The sequence below is a fragment of the Mus pahari genome, unplaced genomic scaffold (genome assembly GCF_900095145.1).
Source record: "Mus pahari unplaced genomic scaffold, PAHARI_EIJ_v1.1 scaffold_10803_1, whole genome shotgun sequence".
NCBI classification, from domain to species: Eukaryota; Metazoa; Chordata; class Mammalia; order Rodentia; family Muridae; genus Mus; species Mus pahari.
Window position 1 is genome coordinate 7,570 of NW_018391983.1, and position 26,443 is coordinate 34,012.

At 40.7% G+C, this 26,443-nt stretch overlaps 1 protein-coding gene across 1 annotated transcript; it reads right to left on the minus strand.

Annotated features, from left to right (window-relative positions):
• Window positions 1-13,200: 13,200 nt before the first annotated feature.
• LOC110314784 (stefin-2-like) lies at window positions 13,201-18,404 on the minus strand. Its single transcript, XM_021189005.1, has 3 exons — window positions 18,199-18,404; window positions 15,008-15,109; window positions 13,201-13,403 (listed from the first exon to the last, which is right to left on the minus strand). The coding sequence occupies exons 1-3, from the start codon at window positions 18,280-18,282 to the stop codon at window positions 13,278-13,280; spliced, it is 312 nt and encodes a 103-aa protein (XP_021044664.1). The 5' UTR covers window positions 18,283-18,404; the 3' UTR covers window positions 13,201-13,277.
• Window positions 18,405-26,443: the final 8,039 nt, after the last annotated feature.

Consider the following 26,443-nt stretch of genomic DNA (forward strand, 5'->3'; position numbering starts at 1 on the left):
TTTTTTTCCTGTGCTGTCTTTTGCCATTGGAGTATGAATGTTAGAATGAAGAGGATGTGTTTTACTCTATTGTGTGTCCATACATGACATTCATTATAATGATTCATTTTAAAATATGCTTCGTTAGCACAACTTTTTAATTTTTTTTTCTGATATTGTTTCACTGAATAGCTCTGGCCGGTGTGGAACCCACTATGTGAGTGGCTATCTTTGAACTCACAGAGCTCCACATGCCTGTGCCTTTAAAGCTCTGAGATTAAAGTCCAGGGCCCCCACACCTGGCTTACAACCTTTGAATGCCAACATGGATTTTTCTGTAGTTTGCCAACCTCAAGAATCAGGCAGCCATTGTGTTCTCAGTTCTCAGTCTCTCAGGGGTGATTCAGCTGATGTTGCAGATTGAATAAGGGTGACTCAGCCAAGTCTTTACTGCGTACATTTGCATCCCACTGGTTCTTGTCCCCTTGAGAACTCTGACTGATACACTATCATTGCTGCATTCTCCTGCTGCCTGGTTAAAGGCACTGCCATCCATCCAGTTAATTGCTCAGTGCTGAAGCCTTTTTCTCTGCTTGTGGTAGTCAGGATGGCCTTTTGTAAACACAAACAGGACGATATTATTCTCACTGATTTAAGAACAGAAAGAGGATAGAAAGAGAGAAACAGGTGAGAAAAAAGCACACAGAGAGAGAGAGAGAGAGAAAGAGAGATAGAGAGAGAGAGAGAGAGAGAGAGAGAGAGAGAGAGAGAGAGAGAGAGAGAGAGAGAGGACTCAAAATCCAACCGTTCACAATCAATACTTGGTGCTCAGCCTTTGCATAACCTCATCTTATGACCTCATTCAGTTCTAATGAGACACATCAGATTCTTCTCCATTCAGATTCTGTGCACTTAACACTGCAAGACAGAAACCCTACTATTTGGGTTCTTACCCATCTTCTAACTACAAATGTTGAATGTATATAAAGGGATGGGAAAATAAGCTTGAGGGGAAATGCTGAGTGGAGTTGGGGGGAAATGAGGTGGGGGACGTGAGCAAGCATGTGTGCCCAGGACTCAGGTGGGGCAAGCATGGTTCCTCCCTGCAATTTCTGTGTCAAAAATGTCATCCTGTTGTGCCATAGGAGGAAGGTCATGTATAACCAGAGTTTCTAAATATGTTAATGCTTGAAGAGTTCTTTAAAGAGAATACCTAATAATGTCAAGGCTGGTTGCACAGGATCCACCCAATGTTATAAAGTTAATAAAACTGTCTATGAAGCCAGGCAGTGGTGGCACACGCCTTTAATCCCACCACTTGGGAGGCACAGGCAGGCAGATTTCTAAGGTCAACGCCAGCCTGGTCTACAGAGTGAGTACCAGGACAGCCAGGGCTACACAGAGAAACCCTGTCTCAAGAAACCAAAAGGAAAAAAAAAAAGAAAGAAAGAAAGAAAGAAAGAAAGAAAGAAAGAAAGAAAGAAAGAAAGAAAGAAAGAAAGAAAGAAAGAAAAACTATCTAAGGTGTGTTTTTATTTACCGTTTCAGTGTTTATTTCCACATGTAAAGAGTCACATGGCAAACACCTTTATTTCCTCTGCTTTTTTTTTTTTTTTTTTTTTTTTTGGTGATTTCGAGACAGGGTTTCTCTGTGTAACCCTGACTGTCCTAGAACTCACACTGTAGACCAGAATGGCCTCGAACTCAGAAATCTGCCTGCCTCTGCTTCCCAAGTGCTGGGATTAAAGGCATGTGCCACCACTCCTCTGCTGCAGTTGATTCCCTTTAGGGTTTTATTGATGTTGTTGTTGTTGTTGTTATTGTCCTTGTTCTTATTTTGTTTTGTTTTTTTGAGTTGGAGTTTCTCTGTTTAATGGCCTCTGGTTGTTCTGGAACAAACTCTGTAATCAGGTTGGTCTCGAACTCACAGAGATCTATCTGCCTTCCTCTCAGTCCCAAGTGCAGGGATTAAAGACATGAGCCACCATGCCGGGTGATTATATTTATTTTAGAAGGGCATGCTTGTACCCCAGGCTATTCTAGAATTCACTCTGTAGCCCAGGCTGTCCTGGAACTCACTATGAACCTTGAACTTCTGACTCTTCTGCCTCTACCTGCAGAGCCCTGNGATTACAGGAATGGCCTTGAATGTCTGACACCTTCTGCCTCTGCTTCCCAAGTGATGGGTTTATAGTCAGTGGATAACTTATCAGGTAAAATCCCAACCATTTAAAAGGTAAGANGCCTCTTTAGAAGAATTGCTAGTGTCAAGAGAGAAGAGATAGGGATAAAATGTAATAGGGCACAGCAAAGGGCATAGGCTTACTGCTCACCCATCCCTGCCCACTGAAGTGATTCTACCAGAGAGAGAGGAGGGTGACAGGTTCAGTTCTGAGTGAGAGAGACATAGATGTCTGTTGTTTTACTGTGTTCANCTGTATTGTAAACAATCTAGAAATCAAAATAAACTTGAACTACACATATCTATAAACAGCCAAAATCCTTCATCCCAGAGGGCTGAGACTCTGTCCTTAAACAACAGCAGTAAAGGGGGAAAAACCCTGCTCAGTCCCCTTTCTTTAGATTCTAAAACCCAGTGCCTGGCAATCTCTGTATAACATCAGAATCTTAGGCTTCTTCTTTTAATCCTGTACCTCAACCGACACAGCCCCGCTCTGTCAGCTTTGTAGATTTCTATGTGTTTTGACTTACAGAAAAGAAATACGGCCTCCTTCTAAGAAGTGTTGGGAACTTGGCCTGAGAGGCTGCTGTGGAATGTGCTAAGTGAGGTGCAGAGGTTTGCATCTAAGGTCTGTCTGCCTGTCTTAGTCAGGGTTTCTATTCCTGCACAAACATCATGACCAAGAAGCAAGTTGGGGAAGAAAGGGTTTATTTGGTTTACATTTCCATACTGCTGTTGATCACCAACGGATACAGGACTGGAACTCAAGCAGGCCAGAAAGCAGGAGCTGATGCAGAGGCCATGGAGGGATGTTCTTTACTGACTTGCTTAGCTTGCTCTCTTATAGAACCCAGGACTACCAGCCCAGAGATGGTCCCACCCACAAGGGGCCTCTCCCCATTGATCACTAATTGAGGAAATACCCCACAGCTGGATCTCATGGGGGCCTTTCCCCAACTGAAGCTCCTTTCTCTGTGATAACTCCAGCTGTGTCAAGTTGACACAAACCTAGCCAGTACACTGCCTAAATCCTCCCAAGTTGGCAGGATTGACAAAACGATGGTCGGCTGGTGAGATGGCTCAGCGGATAAGAGCACCTGACTGCTCTTCCAAAGGTGCAGAGTTCAAATCCCGGCAACCACATAGTGGCTCAAACCATCCTTAACGAGATCTGACTCCCTCTTCTGGAGTGTCTGAAGACAGCTACAGTGTACTTACATATAATAAATAAAATCTTAAAAAAAAAAAAACAAAAAAAAACACGATGGTCAACCAGAGTTCTAATAACTGATTTCATTGGAGACAGAACTTTTCCACTATGTAGCACACATAGGATTTCTTTGAACTCCTCATGTAGACCATNTCCATCTTGAACTCATGAATCTGTCTCTAAAATTCTGGGATTATATGCATGTGTTCCTGTGCTAGTGCTAACACCCACCAACTTTAAATGGGATGTTCTTGTAACTTTCTTTGCTGATGTTCAGACTCAGAAAATGACATATTGAAGACGTAGATCAGTGGTGAACCTCTTTGCCAAGCTTGCTCAAGGCACTATGATCAATCCCTATTATGACCAAAGAAGTATTCTTTCTGAAGGCAAATCATTAGAACCTGTCTCGTGAAAACAGTCATAAAACCTAGAAACCTTGTTCAAAAAATCCTCTGCCCTTTTGTATATGTCTTGACCCTGAGTAGGTTGTTTGACCAGCCTTGCCTGGCAGTAGGTCATAAAATCTTCATTCTAGGAGGGATTCTGCCTGGTACCATAGAGATAGACCTCCTCACATCTGGACCAGATCTGAACAGACAATTCTTGCTGGTTCTCCTACCCAGTCTTTCACTGGGAGGTCACAAACCTCCCTGTCCAGTCACATCTGCAGTTATCTATTCATTTTGGGTCAAACAAACGCATTAAAGATGGACACCTGTTCCTGGGTATTTGAGACTCCATTTCCAAAGTGTCCTGTGTCATTTAAAACGTTGATTACAGAAACCTGCCCCACTATTTTCTGTGCTGTCTGTTGTCATAAAAGTGTGAACCTTGGAATGAAGAGGGTGACTATTACCCTCCTGTTGCCCCTACATGACTTTCATTATAATGTATCATTTTGCACTGAGTCAAAGAATTGAAATACCCATCTTTGAGACACCTTTCTTGAGTAGTTCTGGCTGCTGTGAAACGCACTAAGTCATTCAGGCTACCCTTAAACTCAAAATATTCCACATGCTTTGGCCTCTAAAGTGCTGAGATTAAAGGTCATGGCCACCACAACTGGCTGACAATCTTTGAATGCCAACATCAATATCTCCTTAGTTTGCCAGCCTCAAGAATCAGGCAGTCACTTGGTTCTCAGCTCTCAGCCTCTCAGGTGTGATTCAGCTGAGGTTGCAGTTCTAATAAAGCTGATTCAACAAGACTTTATCGTGTAGATTTGAGTCCCACGGGTTCTTTTCCCTGAGAACTCTGACTGATGCACTGTTCTTGCTGAATCTCCTCCTGCCTGGCTGAGGCATTGGCAGCCATTCAGCAAGCTGCTCAGTGCAGAAGCCAGGGTCTACTCATTTCCAGATATGATCCCTCAGACAAAATTGACCTTACTTGTTAAAATTAATCAGGAATCTTTAGTTCTCCTCACGGTAGTTACAGAAACACAAACTGGATGAGGTTATACCTCTAGATCATTCACCTCTGATTTTTCTCACTGATTTAACCAATGGAGCAGAGAGAGAGAGAGAGAGAGAGAGAGAGAGAGAGAGAGAGAGAGAGAGAGAGAATAAAAATCCAACCTCATACAATGCACTGTTAAGCTTTGGTGCTCAGCCTTTGCCTAACCTCATCTCAATGTACTTTCCCTGTTGGCACGTGCTAGTTGCTGACCTCATTCAATTCTAATGACACATGCCCGGCTCTTCTCCATTCAGAGTCTGTGCACTTGACACTGCAAGACAGAAACCTTCCTTCTTGGGTTCTTATTTATCATTTCATTACAAATGTCAAATATATGAAGGAATGGAAAAATTAACTTGCTTTATTTAATTATTCTGCACTGTATTCTGAACCTAAAAATCACTTTCTACTTCACAAGTTATTGGGATGACCCACAAATATTGCATTTATTAGCTAAGAAGTGTGCCCCTTTTCCTCTACTATGTTCATAGCAGCCTTATTCATAATAGCCACAAACTGGAAGCAAGGTAGATGTCTGTAAATCAAAGAATGAATACAGAAAAAGTGATTCATTTGCACCATAGAATACTATTCAGCTATTCAAAACAAGGATATCATGAATTTTTCAGGTAAATGGATGGAACTGGAAAATAACATTCTGAGTTAGGAAAACCAGATTTAAAAAGCCACGCATGGTATGTACTCACTGATAAGTGGATGTTAGAGAAAAAAGACAGAATAGCCAAAATATGCCCCACAGACCCAAAGAAGGTAAACAAAAAGGAAGTCCAAAATGAGGATGTTTAAATCCCACTTAGAAGGTGAAACATGTTAGTCATGGGAGGCACAAGGAGGGAAGTATCTTGGTGGGAAAGGGAAGACTAAGGAGAAAGGGAAGATAGAATCAGGTATGGGGAGAGACAGGAGTAGGACACAGACAGCCAGGAGAATGAATATGAATATGCAGCTGATGGAGTTGGAGGGTGGAGGTTGCTGTTTAGGGTGAGGGCTAAGGGTGGGTTTGGTGAGAGGGAATCTCTAGAAAGTCCCAGAGACCTAGGATGAGCCAGGAAGGCTCCCAGAACTCAGTGAAGGTAACCTTAGCCATCATGCTAAACAGCAGGTATATGAAACATGAAGAGACCACTTCCACTACCCAGAGAGATTCCCCAGTGTAATGATGAGGATACCAACCCACGTACAAAATTCTTTATCCAAAATTGCTCCTGTATAAAAGAAATACATGAACAAAAATGGAGCAGACACTGAAGGAATGGCCAACCAGTGACTGGCCCAACTTGAGATCTATTCGCTGGGCAGTCCCTGACACTGTTACTGAAGCAATGTTGTACTTACTGACAGGAGTCTAGCATAGCTATTCTCTGAGAGGCTTTACCCACCAGCTGGCAAGACAGTTATAGAGAGAAGGAGATAAACATAGGACAGAAGTCGGGGTCCCCTCTGAAAGAGTTGGGGGAAGGATCGAAGCAACTGAAGGGGTTGTCAGTCCCACAGGAAGACCAACAGTGTCAACTAACCTGGACCCCTAACAGCTCCCAAAGACTGAGCCTCAACCACAGAGCACACAAGGGCTGGTCCAAGCCCCCAGGCACATGTGTAGCTGAGGGAGGCCATGTCTGGCCTCGGTAGGACAGGATGGGCCTCATTCTGTAGAGTTGATGCCTCATGGTGGGGGAGTACCTTCTCAAGAGGGGAAGGGAGGGGAGATGGAGGGGTGGGGTGAGTGTGAAAGGCAAATTTCAGTGGGTTAGGGCCATGGAGCCTGCATAGCCAACTGGTTGAGTATGTAGTGTGGCTTTTACATAATAAAGGGCTGGCATCTTAAGCTGGGCCAGTAGAACTGGCAGACCTTCTGTGCAGGCAGAAATACTGCCAGATGCAGAAGGAAGAAAGAAAGGAGAGAGAACAGAGGTGAGACGTGTACAGTGAGAGCCACGTGAAGAGGTGTAATGGTAGGGAAGTTGGGTTAGAATCTAGCTGACAGAGTGCACCAGGAGAAAATACTAGGACCAGGTGGGTTTAGTGGAGAATTCGATCAGACCTTTAAAGAAGACCTAATATCAATACTCTTCAAACTATTCCACAAAATAGAAACAGAAGGAATACTACCCTATTCATTCTATAAACCCACAATTACACTTATACCTAAACCACACAAAGACTGAACAAAGAAAGAGAACTTCAGACCAATTTCCCTTATGAATATAGGTGCAAAAATACTCAATAAAATTCTTGCCAACCGAACCCAAAAACACATCAAAACAATCATTCACCACGATCAAGTAGACTTCATCCCAGGGATGCAAGGTCGGTTCAATATACAGAAATTCATCAACATAATCCACTACATTAAAAAAAAAAAACTCAAAGAAAAAACCACATGAACAGTTCATTAGATGATGAAAAAGCATTTGACAAAATTCAGCATCCCTTCATGTTAAAAAACTTGGAAATATCAGGAATTCAGGGCCCACAACTAAAAATAGTAATAGCACTATTCAGCGAACCAATAGCCAACACCAAACTAAATGGAGAGAAACTTGAAGCAATCCCACTAAAATCAGGGACTAGACAACACTGCCCACTCTCTCCCTATCTATTCAGTATAGTACTCAAAGTTCTAGCTAGAGCAATTAGACAACAAAAAAAGGTCAAAGGTATACCAATTGGAAAGGAAGGAGTCAAAATATTAATATTTGCAGATGTCAGGATCTATACTTAAGTGACCCCCAAAATTCCACCAGAATCCAAAGTGGCCAGATGTAAGATTAACTCAAACAAATCAGTAGCCTTCCTCTACTGAAAGGATAAACAACCTGAGAAAGAAATTTGAGAAACAACACCCTTCACAATAGTCACAGATAACATTACATACCTTGGTGTGACTCTAACCAAGCAAGTGAAAGATCTATATGACAAGAACTTCAAGTCTCTGAAGAAAGACATAGAAGAAGATCTCAGAAGATGAAAAGATCTCCCATGCTCATGGATTGGCAGGAGTAATATAGTAAAAATGGCCATCCTGCCAAAAGCAATCTACAGATTCAGTGCAATCTCCACCAAAATTCCAACTCAATTCTTCATAGAGATAGAAAGAGCAATTTGCAACTTCAGTTAGAATAACAAAAAACCCAGGATAGCAAAAACTATTCTCAACAATAAAAGAACTTCTGGGGGAATCATCATTCCTGACCTCAAGCTGTATTAGTTGAAACAACTGTATGGTATTGGTGCAAAGGCAGGAAGGAAGACCAATGGAATAGAATTGAAGACCCAGAAATGAACCCACACACATATGGTCACTTGATCTTTGACAAAGGAGCTAAAATCATCCACTGGAAAAAGACAGCATTTTTAACAACTGGTGTTGATTCAAACTGGCAGTCAGCATGGAGAAGAATGCAAAGCTACCCATTCTTATCTCCTTGTACAAAGCTCAAGTCCAAGTGTATCAAGGACCTCCACATAAAACCAGATACACTGAAACTTATAGAGGAGAAAGTGAGGAAGAGCCTCAAATACATGGGAACAGGGCGAAAAAATTCCTGAAAAGAACACCAGTGGCTTATGTTGTAAGATCATGAATTGACAAATGGAAGTTCATAAAATTGCCAAGCTTCTATAAAGCAAAGGACACTGTCAATAGGACAACATGGCAGCCAACAGTTTTGGGAAAAAGATCGTTACCAATCCTACATCCTATAGAAGGCTAATATCTAATATCCAATATATACAAATAACTCAAGAAGTTAGGCTTCAGAGAAACAAATAACCCTATTTAAAAATGGGATACAGAATTAAACAAAGAATTTTGAACTGAGGAATATCAAATTGTTGAGAAGCAATGTTCAACAACTTAAAGAAATGTTCAACATCCTTACTCATCAAAACAAACCCGAGACCCTGATATAGCTGTCTCTGGTGAGGCTATACCAGTGCCTGGCAAATACAGAAGTGGATGCCCACAGTCATCTATTGGATGGAACACAGGGCCCCAATGGAGGACCTAGAGAAAGTACCCAAGGAGCTGAAGGAGTCTGCAACCCTATTGGTGGAACAACAATGTGAACTAACCAGTACCCCCAGAGCTCATGTCTCTAGCTGCATATGTAGCAGAAGATGGCCTTGTCAGCCATTATTGGGAGGAGAGGCCCCTTGGTCTTTCAAACTTTATATGCCCCAGTACTGGGGAATGCCAGGGCCAATAAGTGGGAGTGGGTGGGTAGAGGAGCAGGGTGGGGGAAAGGTATTGGGAGCTTTCGGGATAGCATTTGAAATGTAAATAAAGAAAAAATCTAATAAAAAATACAATACAAACAAACAAACAAAAAAAAAATCCTGAGATTCCAGCTCACACCAGTCAGAATGGCTAAGACCAAAAACGCAGGTGACAGCAGATGCTGGCAAGATGGGACAGTCCACCCAAGTTCCCACTGCAAAAACAAAAGTCTGTCAGATCTTCTGAGCCTGCTGGCTGAAGATGGATATTCCAGCAGCACACAAGAGCCTTAGGTGACTGTCCAGGTAGCCAGCAAGTCTCTGCCATGTTTACAGGTTTGGAAGCTGCTTGCTCTGAACTTCCTGTTTACTCAGGTAAGATTTACCCTTCTTGAGTCTCTAATGGGATTGAAGACTGGATAGTGAGATCTTTTCAGTTTTCCTTGTTACAAGATTCAAGAAGATATACTCACAAAAAAGGTGTAACTAAATAGACATAAAAGCTTAAGTTATAAAGGATCTAAGGAAGTGTTTTAGGGTCTAAGGAGGTATTTAATGTTGGTAATTACAAGCTGCGAGGTTAAAGGCTGTAGTTCTTAAATAGTGATGAAAAAATGATTTAAGATATAAAAAAGGAATGAAATATTTCAGAAAGATACTGAAATATTTTCTCCAAAGTTGCCAAATAGAAATGGATTAAATACTGTGAAAAGAACCTATACCCTGATAGTTCTCATAGTTGCTCACCCACACATATTGTGTCATCAGCTATGAAAAAATGTGTCCCTGTGCTTTCCATTGTTGATTGAACCAATACCAAGCAGGAAGATATAAATGTTTGTCACATCCTCACCTATGGGGAAGCTCACATGGCCCCCAAAGCCAACTGGTAGTATAAGGAGTGTGGCTTTTTGCATAATAGAGGGTGGGTGGCTTGGAAGTGGGACAGGATAATGGGCAGAATGTTTGGGTAAGCAGAGATGCAGATAGACACAGAGAGAACTAGACAGACACAGAAGGAAGATGGAAGGGTTACAGGACAGAGCTGGGAGGTAGACAGTGAGAACCACATGGATATACTGTCGGGCTAATTCTGATGTCCCTTTCTTGTGCCCAGGGCAACGAATTATGGCCACTTTGAGAAGAAGCCATAATGCCTCCAATAAAGCAAGTTTGTTGTTGTTGTTGTTGTTTGAATTTTTGATGGCTTTTCTTTCAGTAGTCAATAATCCCATCTATTGTCAGTGTAAATGTTAGATATGGCTCCTTTTGTCAGTTGTAAAGCCCAGATAAGAGCCTTTAGTTCAGATTTTTGGGCTGAAGTTCCCAGCTGCAAAGCAGTTGCCCAAATAACAAACTCCAAGTCCATTATCGCCACCATGCATACATGATTCTATCCTGGATAAAACTTCTCCCATCCATGAAGTAGATATGTCCACCTGTGGATAAGCTATGTTGGTCAAATCCGGCATGATGTTCTGGATGCCCCAGCACTATAGAGCAATCATGCTGCACATGTGAGAACAGGTCAGGAAGCAGGATAGCTGGCTTTAGGGCAGATGTAGGATCACATGTGCAGGGTATTCAAAGGCAGAGCCTGAAAGCGTACCAGTCTGCTGTTGGACAACCACTGTCTAAGTGGATTCTTGAGGGTCCCCTCAGTAGCATGGGGGGGGTGATAACAAGTTCTAGTGCTGTGGTTATTTTGTCAGCATCCTTAACTAGGAGGGCAGTGGCAGCTATGATCCAGAGGCAGGCTGGCCATCCTTGGGCCACCGGATATATCTTTTTAGATTAAAAAAAAAAATCACAGTTTTTTTCCGTGGTCTCAACCTTTGGGTGAGCACCCCCTTTGTTATCTTCTTTCTCTTGTCTATATATAGCTGGAAAGTTTGGAGAGTGTCCAGGAGGGCAAAAGCCTATGCCTCTAATAAAGCTCTTCTTAGAGTCTTAAAAGTGATGTCTATCTCAGAGGTCCATTTAATTTTGTCTTCTTGGCCCCTCAAGTAATGGTTTGGTTACCTCAGTGAACCCTGGCACCCAAAGTCTACAGAACCTGGCATATTTCAGAAATTTTAGTACTTGTCTTCGGGTTAATGGAACTGGGATGTTAAGGATGGTTTAATCTGGTTTGCTTCCTCAGCTTTTGTTGGGGAAGTCTGGAAACTATCGTTGAGAAGGTCTTGAAACTGTTGTTGACCTATTGTCATGTTCTCAGGGCAGTGACAGGGCAGCTTCAGATGGCAAGGCAGTTTCAGACTAGCTGCCTGAAGCATGGATTTTTTATTATTATTATTTTATATTTTTAATTGCCTACACGGGGCCTATATGAACTTGACCATTTCTTAGGCATAGTCTCCTGAACTGTCAGTTTGAAGTGTGTGATGGAATTAGCCTAGCCTTCTTAGTCTGTAATCTTGTGCTCAGGGGCTGAGGCAAGATCATTAGTTAGACTGAAGACTACACATGGGATCTGGGTTACACATGACAACAATCTGTCTCAAACAAACATACAAACAGCAAACCAAACATATTAAACAAATACATTAATTATATAAGTATTCATAGACTATGTTACAAAAGTGCTCTACTAAGTATAAAAGGTATAATATGATGTCATATTAATGAATATATAAAATTGTTCATTAAAAAAGGCAATTATAAATGATCAAAGAAATGATTCCAGTTGGGTGGTGGTGGTGCACACCTTTAATCCCAGCACTTGGGAGGCAGAGGCAGGCNTGGGAGGCAGAGGCAGGCAGATTTCTGAGTTCAAGGCCAGCCTGGTCTACAGAGTGAGTTCCAGGACAGCCAGGGCTACACAAAGAAACCCTGTCTCAAAAAAAAAAAAGAAAAGAAAAGAAAGAGAGATAGAAAAAGAAAAGAAAAGAAAAGAAAAGAAAAGAAAAGAAAAGAAAAGAAAAGAAAAGAAAAGAAAAGAAAAGAAAAGATTCCATATGTGTGCATGCACAAATACATGTATATGTAGAGTTTAGATCAGGCAAATGCAGACAGAAGGAAATAGGGTCTTCTTAGCAGTGAGGGGTGAGGGGAGAGGGAGGAAGTTAAAGGACTGACAGCTCTTCCTTGTGTGTGGAAGGAAAATATTGTGAAATGACATGGTGATGTTTATACACACTTGTGAACATACTAAAAGTCCTTGAACAGAACATTTGAAATACCTGAACTGCATGGTATTTATGGAATATGAGTTGTTCAATAAAAGTATTCAAAGGGCCATTGAGATGGATCAGTAAGGGCACTTGTCACCAAGCCTAATTACCAATTTGAGTGTTGTGCCCATGTAGTAGAAATGACACCAATTTCCTCAAGTTATCTTCTGCCCACAGCTGGGCTGTGGCACACACATGCTCTCACACACACACACACACACACACACACACACACACACACAAAATAAATGAAATAAGAATTTTAAAAGACCAAATTAAATGGAATAATTTACTTTGGATTGGACCTCAATAATAAAGGACATTATTGGAACAACTTGAGAAACTAGAATGCTACCTGAGGACGAGATGTTACCACGCCATCAGTATTCATTTCTTGTTCATTTCTTGGTCTTGATTGTTGGGTTTTGGCTGTGCTTTATTGGAAGTACACACTGCTCTCAGCACTGATGAGCAACAGGAAGTATTCGTGATGGGAAATTGGTAACTAACTCTCAAGTACAGGGGAAGCATAGGGGAAAAGAAGAGGGCAGCTTCTTTGTGTGTTAGGATTATTTTAAAACAAGAATTGTAAAATAAAAATTTAATTTTCAAATATGAAATCAGAGATGACATGCTGGGTCCTATGCAAATGAAGGGATCAAGGAGTGTGCTTCCCTGACAGTGAGGAAGGGGTAATAAGATCTCTTATCCAATTGTAACCAAGCTGTAGTTATTCTATGGCTTCCGGTTGGTATTGTTCACTGTGGAGTTTCTACTCTGAACCATGAGCACTGTGCTCTCTTTGGCACCACGTATATTTAAAACTTAGAATGATACAGAAGTTACCAAGGCCCTTGCCAAAGATGACACACAAATTCATGAAACATTCCATGTTTAAAAATAGTCTAGGAAGTAAGCATCAACACAATTCTGAGTAATGATGGAGGAAAACAGTTATGTCAAGAATGCTTCTTTATTGATGGCCGCATCTCTTTACAACGAGGGGGCATCAGGTCACGTTGGAATTTGCTGTTTAGAAGTAGGTCAGCTCATCATTCTTTGTTTTGTTAGTCTGATAGCCAATGAGTTTCAAATCATTTTCACTGGAAATACCACTTAAGACGTTTATGTGGAGGTAACAACCACATCCTACATCCATCTGAAAGACATAAAAGAAGAAAGAAAGAAAGAAAGAAAGAAAGAAAGAAAGAAAGAAAGAAAGAAAGAAAGAAAGAAAGAAAGACAAGAAAGAAAGAAGAGAGAGAGAAAGAGAGAGACAGAGAGACAGAGACGAGACAGGGATGGAGGGAGGGAGGAAGGAAGGAAGGAAGGAAGGAAGGAAGGAAGGAAGGAAGGAAGGAAGGAAGGAAGGAAGTTTATTCTCGTGGATCTCCATGGTATGACAGATCTTTTTCACCAAGACTTGATGTGCCAAGCTCTGATGAAACAACACTTCTGACTGAAGGCAGCACCTGTGAGCTAAACTTCCATCCCCCTTATGTTAGGAAAAAGAGCAGCTAACAGTATGGCAGAAGACGTATTTCCTAGATGTATTTTTAATACCTATTAGAAAAGGATTTTATTCCATTTATTTGCATATGAATTTTCTCTGCTTGTATTTAAGTGCATCACAGGCATGAAATGCCTGAAGCCAGCAGAAGAGTCAGTTAAATCCCCTCAAAATGGACTCAAAGATACTTGTGAGCTGCCATGTGAGTGCTTAGACCCAAACCCAGGTCCTCTGCAAGAACAGTCAAGTGTTCCTACCCACTAATCTGTTCCTTCATCTGGATTTAATTTATTGTACTTTTCATTAAAATCTTGGCACAGAGCCGGGTGTGGTGGCGCATGCCTTTAATCCCAGCACTCGGGAGGTAGAGGCAGGCAGATTTCGGAGTTCGAGGCCAGCCTGGTCTACAAAGTGAAAGTGAATTCCAGGACAGCCAAGGCTATACAGAGAAACCCTGTCTCGAAAAAAATCTTGGCACAGATTATTCCAGAGTTACATTTTATTTTCATGATGCCTGGAAAGTAGCAGAAGGCAGTCTGTTTTTAGTGATTCTGTTTTCTGACTTCTAAGTTGGGAAAAAATTGGCATATACTTTGATAAGGGAAAAGAAATTCAGATTGTCTTTAGAAAATATGGACTGTATGGTCCCCATATCTTTGCTGTGTTACAACCTACTTTGTGAATGCACATCAGGCTGTCTCCTATGTAAAGTAAAAATGAAGAAGCCTAGGTTTCATCAGAGGAACACTCCTGATGGTCTTGGACATGAACCTGGGACTGAGGCCATCCATATAAGAACTGCCAATTTTTTTCTTTATGGGAATGATGATAGTTTTTTTTGTTGTTGTTCTACAGTAGATATTGTGTTCTGACATCCCTTAGTACCTTAATATTCAAATGCTTCTAACCAAAGTACACCATTATATATGTCACTCTGATCAGCATCATATAAAAAGTGTGTGTACATGATGCATGGACCTGTACTTCTCTCTCTCTCTCTCTCTCTCTCTCTCTCTCTCTCTCTCTCTCTCTGTGTGTGTGTGTGTGTGTGTGTGTGTGTGTGTTTACACTGACTTCTTACCATAGGTCTGAAGAAAGCTTTCTGTATTTACAAGGTAAAACAAGGTAACCTGTCATCCAATGGATTTGGGTGTCTTCCAATTGCAAGTGTCTTAATTAAAGACCAGTGGAAGAAATGGAGCTATATTTGGGGCAACATGAAACAATTGCATCAGTGATTGAGGGTGTCTAACCTTAATGAAGTAATTTAGTCCTTGGACGACTTGAACTTTATACTCGGTGGCTTCGAATTTTTCATATTTCTCATTGGTTTTCTCTTCAAGCAGTGATCTGACCTGGTGAGGAGAAAGTGAGCAATGATGTTAGGGCTGTGTTGACTTATCTTACTTGAGTCACAAATCTGGGAACTTCATCCTGCTGAGAGTCCTCAAAGATGCTGATGAGCCTGGGCTGGCTGCTCAAGCCTCTAGCCTCTAATCCCAGAACTTGGACAACCGAGGAAGGAGAATATCATTCAAAAGTATTATTCGTCTTGGAATATATAGAAAGTTCCAGTCTCCTTGGGGTTCCCTATTGAATCCTACCTCAAAAGACAAAACACTCACATACATACACACACACACACACACACACACACACACACACACACACAAACTAAAAACAAAGCAAAAAACAATATAGTCATGATTTGCAATGAAGTGTTCCAATGGTATGTCTATATTTGATCAGAATCAGTAAATACAAAGTATTTGACACATATAAACAACATGTAGTGGAGATTTTTTCTGGGATTCATCAGATGATTCTAGGGATATAATAACCCCCTCTGGCCTGACACTGTGTGGGGACACAACAGACCACCATCTTGGAGGAGTAGACTGAATTTCCTGATTTAACAAGGGCTTTCTGTAGTATCTGACCCATGGTGTTCTCTGAAGGGGAATTATTGCTGTGATTGAGAAAATGCTTCCTAAAAATAGCTTACTTCCTGTTTCTCTCCCTCTCAACACTTTAGTGGGAGTTGTCCCCTCAGGCTGTCTCCTGCAAGTCAGGACAGATGAGTGACATCTGGGAGCTGAGCCACCACCCTGTACCTGCTCACCTGACAGTAAAGGAGTTGGCAGCAGTGTCTAATGTTCTTTTTGGTCTTAAACCTGTGATCATGAAACAGTGCTTAATTAAGTTTTATTTTATAATATTCCCTAGATATCTTGATTTCCTCAACACTGTTAATTTCTGTGTAAAAGAGGCCGTTTCTTTTAACCTTTTATGTAGCTTCTACAGGTTGTAACCAGATGCTTAAATCCTAGGAAAGACCCAAGATATGCCCCCTATAAACTGGTTGTTGACTATACATCTCTCATGGTGATTCAAACCTGAGGCCCTGGCTTCCACAGAGAAGGCAAGTTTCCTGCATGCCCTCCCTCTGATTCCTGCATAGCTCCCCAGGGTGCTAAGACTGTGCAGAGGGAAAGGACAGGATAGTTTCCAATCTGCACGACTCTTAAACATTTTGAGACTTGGTTTCATCATCTAAATATAGGATAGAATCTATCTTTTCCTGCCTTGGGGCTTTGAAGATTAACTGAGAGGTGGGACAGAAAGCAAGGCTTTTAAAACAGCAAAGCTCCTTCCTGGGGTGAAGTGACTTCGTTAATATCTATATCTCCTTCTGCTTGTCAGATGTTGCAAAAAAAACATTTCTAAATGAATTTTATCATTGAAGATTTGTTACACAGAGGTGTCATTAGCAAGGTAAGTCCTTCCAGTAGCATCCCAACTTAAAATTTATATGATCAAAGTTTATTTTATGGATGTATGAAATCCTCAAAGAACTAATAAGAACATCATGCTCAAAAGTTATCCTAGCCAGCAGGATGACACACTTCTTACTTGGGAGGCTAGATGGAAAAGGATTATCTAAACCTGTGAGGTTTGGACCACATGGAGAAATAGCAAGACCCCTGTTTCAAAAGAGCAGGTATTCTAGATAACCAAATGATCAACTATGAAAAATCATGAAAATCTGCTGTAACTCTCTATTTCAAATAATTGTATATTTCTGTCTGTTTCCCTATAGCACGGGATCCTGGAACATCTCAGGAGGATTTTTCTTAGTCAACATAAGTATCAGCTGTGCTTCGTCTATGCTTCCTTGTTTTTGAAACACTTTTTCTACACTATGGTATTTTAGTCCTTTTAGCTCTTTCTTCTTACGGAGTCCTCTTCCTTGGCATCCTATTTTTAAGGCCCTAGATCCCCCAAGCCTTCTAGGATGCCAGATATCCGGACCTACAGGAAAATTAAGTCAAGGGTAGGAGTGCCCACTCTCCCAGAGACTTTGGAAGAAATGTAGACACTTGGGCCCATCTAGCCCTCTTCAGTCAGATCTGACATGTGCAAATTTAGGGTTGAGAACACCGACTTCATGTGAGGATTCTAACGAAGGTATAAAGATTTAATATTCCTCAAAAAATAAAATGTTCCACGATATTTACTGAAATAAACTATGAGTGGGAATTATTTAGCCCTAAATACTTAGTCATTAATTTTAGCCTGTGACCCCTGTAGAATGTCCAGTGCCCTAAGCATGAAGGCTCCCATCTGTTCTACTCACATAAGATCTGATGGTGCCTAGCATGGCAGCACATGCCTGTAATCCCAGCACTTGAGAAGTTGAGGCAGCAGGAATGCCTTGGGTTTGAAGCTAGCTTGGGTTACTCGCAGGATAATTATCTAGCAAGTCTACATATGAAACAAATGCAAAAACAAACAGACAGACAACAACAAACAGACAGACAACAAGCCAAACTGGTCTTGGTCTCCAGCATAACTTCGTTTCAAAGAGGAAAACATGGTGTTAGAAAATCAGGTGACAAATCGCAAACCTATCTCTACAATTTGCATGCCTTTCCCTTTTATAAAAAAAAACATAACATGCTACATTTTTACTATTTAGATGATAGTTAAGCAACATGTATTAACCTGCTAGAAACATTGAGTTCTATTTTGACTGTGATGGTTTGGTGGGCATTGCATCCTGGAATCAGTTCAGGGATCCTTAATAAACTTAAGTGCCTTCACACATAGTTTCAACTAGTGGAATTGGAAAATTCCATCAGCAATTGCAGCTTCTGGGATCAGACATGTGAGGCACAGAGACCCCATCCAAAATGATGAATTCACTTTCAGGCTCTGGGAAAACTAAGGCTGCAGTAAAGAGTGTGGCTTGGCCGACTTTATCTTAGGATGTTAAAATCACTCTGGCTCAATGTTCCACATTTAGCTGTACCAAAGTTTTAACAAAACCCATATATTTCTGATTTCTGTGATATCCCACACTCTTACTGCAGTGTCAAAATGTGAATCAAATTATGATGGTTTGATCTGGGATCAATCTTTTTCCTGAAATGCATGGACTCACCTTGTCAGCAATCTCCTGGATTTTTGGTGTGGCAGGTCTGGCTTCTGACAAGCCTCCCTTTATTTTTAAGTTTTTTTGACTCATTGCTGGGCAGGATGGTGAGAAGAAATGATCCTGCAAGCACTGAGGCTCAGGGTTTTAAAGGTGTCTGTAAACTCCTCCTCTACTGTCTTATCTCCGCAGTATCTGAGGGACTGGGGAAATGAGTGTTGCCACAGGCAAGTCTTGCTGCATCCCTGAGAGGAAATGCTGAGTAGAACTAGGGGAAAATGAGTTGGGGGAAGTGAGCAAGTGGGTGTGCCCAGGACTCAGGTGTGGTGAGCATGGTTCCTCCCTGCAATCTCTGTGCCAATAATGTTACTATGTTGTGCATAAGAGGAAGAACAAACATAACCTGAGTTTCCAAATATGTTAATTCTTGAAGAGTTCCTTAAAGAGAATACTTAATAATGTCAAGACTGATTGCTTAAGATCCACCCAACTTTATAAAGATAATAAAACTGTCTACAGTGGATTTTTACTTGTACCATTTTTCATGTTTCCCCAAACATGAAAAATAACATTATTATGAACATCTTGATTTCTTCTGCTGCTGTTGATTCTCTTGAGATTACCTTGTCGTTTTGTTGTGTTGTGTTTTTAGAGTCAGGTTTCTCTGTTTAACAACCCCTGACTGTCCTGGAACAAACTCTGTAGATCAGGCTGGTCTCAAAATCACAGAGATCTGCCTTCCTTTGTATCTCAAGTGCTGGGATTAAAGACATGGTCCACCATAATCAGTGATTAGCCTTTTTTAGAAGAGCAAGCATGAAGCCCAGGATGTCCTAGAGCTCTGTAGCATAGGCTGCCTAGGAACTCATTATGAACCTTGAACTTCTGACTCTTCTGACTCCACCTGCAGAGACCTGGGATTACAGGCATGGCCTTAAATGTCTGATCCTTCTGCCTCTGCTTCCCAAGTAATGGGATTGTAGCCAGTAGGTAACTTATCAGGTAATATCCCAACCATGTAAGAGATAAAGCTTCTCATTAGATGAACTGCTGGGTGTCAAGAGGGAAGTGCTAGGAATAACAGGGAACAGGGCACAGCAGAGGGACAGAGGCTTGCTGCTCACCCATCCCTGCCTACTGGGGTGATTTCACCTGAGAGAAAGGGGGGTAGACATGCTCAGTTCTGAGTGACAGAGGCATAGATGTCTGTTATTTTATGTGTTCTGTATTTTAAACAATCTAGAAATCAAGATAAATGTAAAATACACGTATCTATATACAGCCAAAAATCCTTCTTCCCAAGGGACTGAGACTCTGTCTTTCAAAACCACAATAACAAAAAACAACAACAATAGAAAAAAAAAACCCTGCTGGATAACCTTTCTTTAGATTATAGAACCCAGTGTCTGGTATTGGATTGGATTATGTTGATGGATTTCCTTATATTGAAACATTCCTGCATCCCTGGGATGAAGTCTACTTGATCGTGGTGAATGATGATTTTGATGTGNTCTTGGATTTGGTTGGCAAGAATTTTATTGAGTATTTTTGCATCAATTTTCTTAAGGGAGATTGGACGGAAGTACTCTTTCTTTGTTTGGCCTTGGTGTGGTTTAGGTATAAGCATAGTTGTGGCTTCATAGAATTAATTGGGTAGTGTACCTTCTGTTTCTGTTTTGTGTAATACTTTGAAGAGTATTGGTATTAGGTTTTCTTCGATGGTCTTATAGAATTCTCCAATAAACCCTTCTGATCCTGGGATTTTTTTTTTGGTTGGGAGACTATTAATTACTACTTCTATTTCTTTAGGGGTTATGGGACTGTTTAGATCATTTGTCTGATCCTGTTTAACTGTGGCACCTTGTATGTGTTTACAAAATTGTCCATTTCGTCCAGATTTTCCAATTTAGTTGAGTATAAACNTGTCTGTAAACTCCTCCTCTACTGTCTTATCTCCGCAGTATCTGAGGGACTGGGGAAATGAGTGTTGCCACAGGCAAGTCTTGCTGCATCCCTGAGAGGAAATGCTGAGTAGAACTAGGGGAAAATGAGTTGGGGGAAGTGAGCAAGTGGGTGTGCCCAGGACTCAGGTGTGGTGAGCATGGTTCCTCCCTGCAATCTCTGTGCCAATAATGTTACTATGTTGTGCATAAGAGGAAGAACAAACATAACCTGAGTTTCCAAATATGTTAATTCTTGAAGAGTTCCTTAAAGAGAATACTTAATAATGTCAAGACTGATTGCTTAAGATCCACCCAACTTTATAAAGATAATAAAACTGTCTACAGTGGATTTTTACTTGTACCATTTTTCATGTTTCCCCAAACATGAAAAATAACATTATTATGAACATCTTGATTTCTTCTGCTGCTGTTGATTCTCTTGAGATTACCTTGTCGTTTTGTTGTGTTGTGTTTTTAGAGTCAGGTTTCTCTGTTTAACAACCCCTGACTGTCCTGGAACAAACTCTGTAGATCAGGCTGGTCTCAAAATCACAGAGATCTGCCTTCCTTTGTATCTCAAGTGCTGGGATTAAAGACATGGTCCACCATAATCAGTGATTAGCCTTTTTTAGAAGAGCAAGCATGAAGCCCAGGATGTCCTAGAGCTCTGTAGCATAGGCTGCCTAGGAACTCATTATGAACCTTGAACTTCTGACTCTTCTGACTCCACCTGCAGAGACCTGGGATTACAGGCATGGCCTTAAATGTCTGATCCTTCTGCCTCTGCTTCCCAAGTAATGGGATTGTAGCCAGTAGGTAACTTATCAGGTAATATCCCAACCATGTAAGAGATAAAGCTTCTCATTAGATGAACTGCTGGGTGTCAAGAGGGAAGTGCTAGGAATAACAGGGAACAGGGCACAGCAGAGGGACAGAGGCTTGCTGCTCACCCATCCCTGCCTACTGGGGTGATTTCACCTGAGAGAAAGGGGGGTAGACATGCTCAGTTCTGAGTGACAGAGGCATAGATGTCTGTTATTTTATGTGTTCTGTATTTTAAACAATCTAGAAATCAAGATAAATGTAAAATACACGTATCTATATACAGCCAAAAATCCTTCTTCCCAAGGGACTGAGACTCTGTCTTTCAAAACCACAATAACAAAAAACAACAACAATAGAAAAAAAAAACCCTGCTGGATAACCTTTCTTTAGATTATAGAACCCAGTGTCTGGTATTGGATTGGATTATGTTGATGGATTTCCTTATATTGAAACATTCCTGCATCCCTGGGATGAAGTCTACTTGATCGTGGTGAATGATGATTTTGATGTGNTCTTGGATTTGGTTGGCAAGAATTTTATTGAGTATTTTTGCATCAATTTTCTTAAGGGAGATTGGACGGAAGTACTCTTTCTTTGTTTGGCCTTGGTGTGGTTTAGGTATAAGCATAGTTGTGGCTTCATAGAATTAATTGGGTAGTGTACCTTCTGTTTCTGTTTTGTGTAATACTTTGAAGAGTATTGGTATTAGGTTTTCTTCGATGGTCTTATAGAATTCTCCAATAAACCCTTCTGATCCTGGGATTTTTTTTTTGGTTGGGAGACTATTAATTACTACTTCTATTTCTTTAGGGGTTATGGGACTGTTTAGATCATTTGTCTGATCCTGTTTAACTGTGGCACCTTGTATGTGTTTACAAAATTGTCCATTTCGTCCAGATTTTCCAATTTAGTTGAGTATAAACTTTTGTAGTAGGATCGGAGGATTTTTTTTTTAATTTTCACGATTTCTTTTATGTCTTCTATTTTCATTTCTGATTTTATTAACTTGGATACTGTTTCTGTGCCCTCTGGTTAGTCTGGCTAAGGGTTTATCTATCTTGTTGATTTTCTCAAAGAACCAGCTCCTGGTTTTGTTGATTCTTTGTATAGTTCTTTTTGTTTCTATTTGGTTGATTTCAGCCCTGAGTTTGATTACTTCTTGCTGTCTACTCTTCTTGGGTGTATTTGCTTCCTTTTGTTCTAGAGCTTTCAGGTGTGCTGTCAAGCTGCTAGTGTAAGCTCTCTCCAGTTTCTTTTTGGAGGCACTTAGAGCTATGAGTTTTCCTCTTAGCACTGCTTTCATTGTGCCCCATAAGTTTTGGTATGATGAGTTTTCATTTTCATTAAACTCTAAAAAGTCTTTAATTTCTCTCTTTATTTCTTCCTTGACCAAGTTATCATTGAGTAGAGCATTGTTCAGCATCCATGTGTATGTCTGTTTTCATTGTTTTTGTTGGAATTTAACACCAGCCATGGTCCGTGGTGATCTGATAGAGTTCATGGGATTATCTCAATCTTCTAGTATCTGTTGAGGACTGTTTTGTGGCAAATAATACAGTCAATTTTGGAGAACGTACCATGAGGGGCTGAGAAGAAAGTGTATTCTTTTGCTTTAGGATGAAATGTTCTATAAATATCTGTTAGATCCATTTGGTACATAACTTCTGTTAGTTTCACTGTGTCTCTGTTTAGTTTGTGTTTCCATGATCTGTCCATTGCTAAGAGTGGGGTATTAAAGTTTCCCACTATTATAATGTGGGGGTACAATGTGTGCTTTGCACTTTATTAAAGTTTCTTTTATGAATGTGTTCCCTTGCATTTGGAGCATAGATATCCACAATTGAAAGTTCCTCTTGGTAGATTTTTCCTTTGATGAGTATGAAATGTTCTTACTTATCCTATTTGATAACTTTCAGCTGAAAGTTGATTTTATTTGATATAAGAATGGCTACTCCAGCTTGTTTCNTGGNACCATTTGCTTGGAAAATTGTATTCCAACCATTTACTCTGAGGTAGTGTCTGTCTTTGTCACTGAGCTGCATTTCCTGTATGCAGCAAAATGGTGGGTCCTGTTTATGTATCCAGTCTGTTATTCTAGGGTTATTTATTGGGGAATTGAGTCCATTGATGTTAAGAAATATTAAGGAGAAGTGATTATTACTTCCTGTTATTTTTGTTGTTAGAGGTGGATATATGTTTGTGTGCCTATCTTCTTTTGGGTTTGTTGAAAGATTACTTTCTTGCTTTTTTCTAGGGTGTCGTTTCTCTTCTTGTGTGGGAGTTTTCCATCTATTATTCTTGTAGGGCTGGATTTGTGGAAAGATATTGTATAAATTTGGTTTTGTTGTGGAATATCTTGTTTTCTCCGTATATGGTAATTGAGTGTTTTGTTGGGTATAGTAGTCTGGGTTGGCAGTTGTGTTCTCTTAGGGTCTGTATGACATCTGCCCAGGATCTTCTAGCCTTCATAGTCTCTGGTGAGAAGTCTGGTGTAATTCTGATAGTTCTACATTTATGCATTACTTGACTTTTTCCCTTACTGCTTTTAATATTCTTTCTTTGATTTGTGTATTTAGTGTTTTTATTATTATGTGTTAGGAGGAACTTCTCTTCTGGTCCAGTCTATTTGGAGTTCTGTAGGCTTCTTGTATGTTCATGGGCATCTCTTTCTTTAAGTGTGATGGTGTATCCAGTACTTGCTATGGTGGGAGAATTGGGTTCTGATAATGCCAAGTAACCTTGGTTTCTGTTGCTTATGTTCTTACTCTTGCCTCCCACCATCTGATTATCTCTAGTGCTCCCTGCCCTCGCTATATCTGACTGAGCCTGTCCTTCCTGTAACCTGGTTAAGTCAGAACTCCTCATCATTCAGCTGTCTCTGTGATTCTGTGATTCAGGGATCCTGTGATCCTGAGACTCTGGGTATGTCAGGGTTCCTGGTTTAAGCTACCTCTGTGACCCTGAGATCCTGGTGTGACCAAGGTCCTGGGATCCTAGGATCCTGTGATCCTGTGACCTTGTGATCCTGGGTATGCTAGAGAGCCTCAGAGTGGAGACTCCTCTGAGGGCTGTGAGACTGGCTGCTGAGTTTGCACTCAAGGAAAACCAGGGCAGACTAGAAAGAACCCAAACCACCAGTCAGGAGGGGTTCCTGTATCCCTGAATACTGTTGGTCTCATTACTCCTGGTGGTATTGGAAGAGATGTTGTGTTCTACTCACCCCTGCGCCTAAGATCCTGGGCGTGCTAGAAACCTAGGAGTGGAGCCTCCTCTGGGGTCTGTGGGACTACTGGCAGAGTTAGCACCCAAGTAGAAGTCAAAATATCACTATTTGCAGGTGATATGATCCTATACTTAAGTGATCCCAAAATTTCACTAGAGAACTTCTAAAGATGATAAAAAAAAAACTTCAGTAAAGTGACTGGATATAAAATTAACTCAAACAAATCAGCAGCCTTCTTCTACTCAAAGGATAAACAGGCTGAGAAAGAAATTATGAAAATAACACCCTTCATAATAGTCACAAATAATATTATATACCTTTGTGTGACTCTAACCAAGCAAGTGAAAGATCTGTATGATAAGAACTTCCAGTCCCTGAAGAAAGACATTGAAGAAGAACTCAGAGATAGAAAGATCTCCTATGCTCACAGATTGGCAGGATTAATGTAGTACAAATGGCCATCCTGCTGAAAGCAATCTACAGATTTATGCAATCCCCACCAAAATTCCAAATTAATTCTTCATAGAGTTAGAAAGAGCAATTTGGAATAACAAAAGGCCCAGGATAGCAAAAACTATTCTCAACAATAAAAGAACTTCTGAGGGAATCATCATCCCTGACCTTAAGCTGTATTGCAGAGCAATTGTGATAAAAAGCGCATGGTACTGGTACAGCGACAGACAGGTAGATCAATGGAATAGAATTGAAGACCCAGAAATGAACCCACACACATATGGTCACTTGATCTTTGACAAAGGAGCTAAAACCATCCACTGGAAAAAAGGCAGCATTTTCAACAAATGATGCTATTTCAACTGGCAGTCAGCATGGAGAAGATTGCAAATTGATTCATTCTTATCTCCCTGTATAAAGCTCAAGTCCAAGTGGATAAAGGACCTCCACATAAAACCAGATACACTGAAACTAGTAGAAGAGAAAGTGGGCAAGAGCACATGGGTACAGGGGAAATTTTCCTGAACATAACACCAATGGCTTACACTGTCAAATCAAGAATTGACAAATGGGATCTCATAAAATTGCAAAGCTTCCATAAGGCAAAGGACACTGTCAATAGGACAAAACAGCAACCAACAGATTGGGAAAAGAAATCTACCAATTCTACATGTGATAGAGGGCTAATATCCAATATATACGAAGAATTCAAAAGTTAGGCTCCAGAGCATCAAATAACCCTATTAAAAGGTGGGGTGCAAAGCTAAACAAAAAATTCTCAACTGAGAAATACTGAATGGCTAAGAAGCACCTAAAGAAATGTTCATCATCCTTGATCATCAGGGAAATGCAAATCAAAACAACCCTGAGATTCCACCTCACACCAGTCAGAATGGCTAAGATCAAAAACTCAGGTGACAGCGGATGCTAGAAAGGATGTTGAGAAAGAGGAACACTCCTCTATTGCTGGTGGGATTGCAAGCAGGTACAACCACTCTGGAAATCAGTCTGGCAGTTCCTCAGAAAATTGGATATAGTATTACCTGAGGACCCAGCTATATCATTTCTGGGCATATACCCAAAAGATGCGAAGATGACTCAGTACAGGGGAAGACCGGGGCGAGGAAGTGGAAGTGGGTGGGTTGGGGAGCAGAGCCAGGGGAGGGTATAGGGGATTTTCGGAGAGGAAACTAGGAAAGGGGATAGCGTTTGAAATGTAAATGAAGAAAACATCTAATAAAGAAAGAAAGAAAAAAAGAAGAAAAAGATATAGGTGGAAGGTCTTGCCACAAGGAATGTTAAACAGCCCCATTTTTTGTCAATACTTTGCTCAACATCCATTACAGTTAATTTGCAAACAGTTTCCTCAATCTATAATTTATCACTATATGGATGATATCTTGATGGGTAATTCTAATACAGATACACTCCAAAAAAACTTGTTGAAGTAAAGATAATTTTGCCTTGTTGGGTAAAAGTGCTCTTAAAAAATACAAAAAGGAGGCAGAGGCAGGCGGATTTCTGAGTTCGAGGCCAGCCTGGTCTACAAAGTGAGTTCCAGGACAGCCAGAGCTGCACAGAAAAACCCTGTCTCAAAAAACAAAACAGACAAAATAAATAAATAAATAAAATATTAAAAATAAAATACAAAAAGGAGCTGGGCAGTGGTGGCACACGCCTTTAATCCCAGCACTTGGGAGGCAGAGACAGGTGGATTTCTGAGTTCGAGACCAGCCTGGTCTACAAAGTGAGTTCCAGGACAGCCAGGGTTATACAGAGAAACCCTGTCTCAAAAAAAAAATATATATAT

Coding starts and splice junctions, on each gene's coding strand:
- LOC110314784 (XM_021189005.1), bottom strand. CDS start 18,282: ATGAGTCAAAAAAACTTAAAAATAAAGGGAGGCTTGTCAGAAGCCAGA. Junction 15,110..18,198: donor TCCAGGAGATTGCTGACAAG/GTGAGTCCATGC, acceptor TCTCCTCACCAG/GTCAGATCACTGCTTGAAGA. Junction 13,404..15,007: donor GACTAAATTACTTCATTAAG/GTTAGACACCCT, acceptor TATGTCTTTCAG/ATGGATGTAGGATGTGGTTG.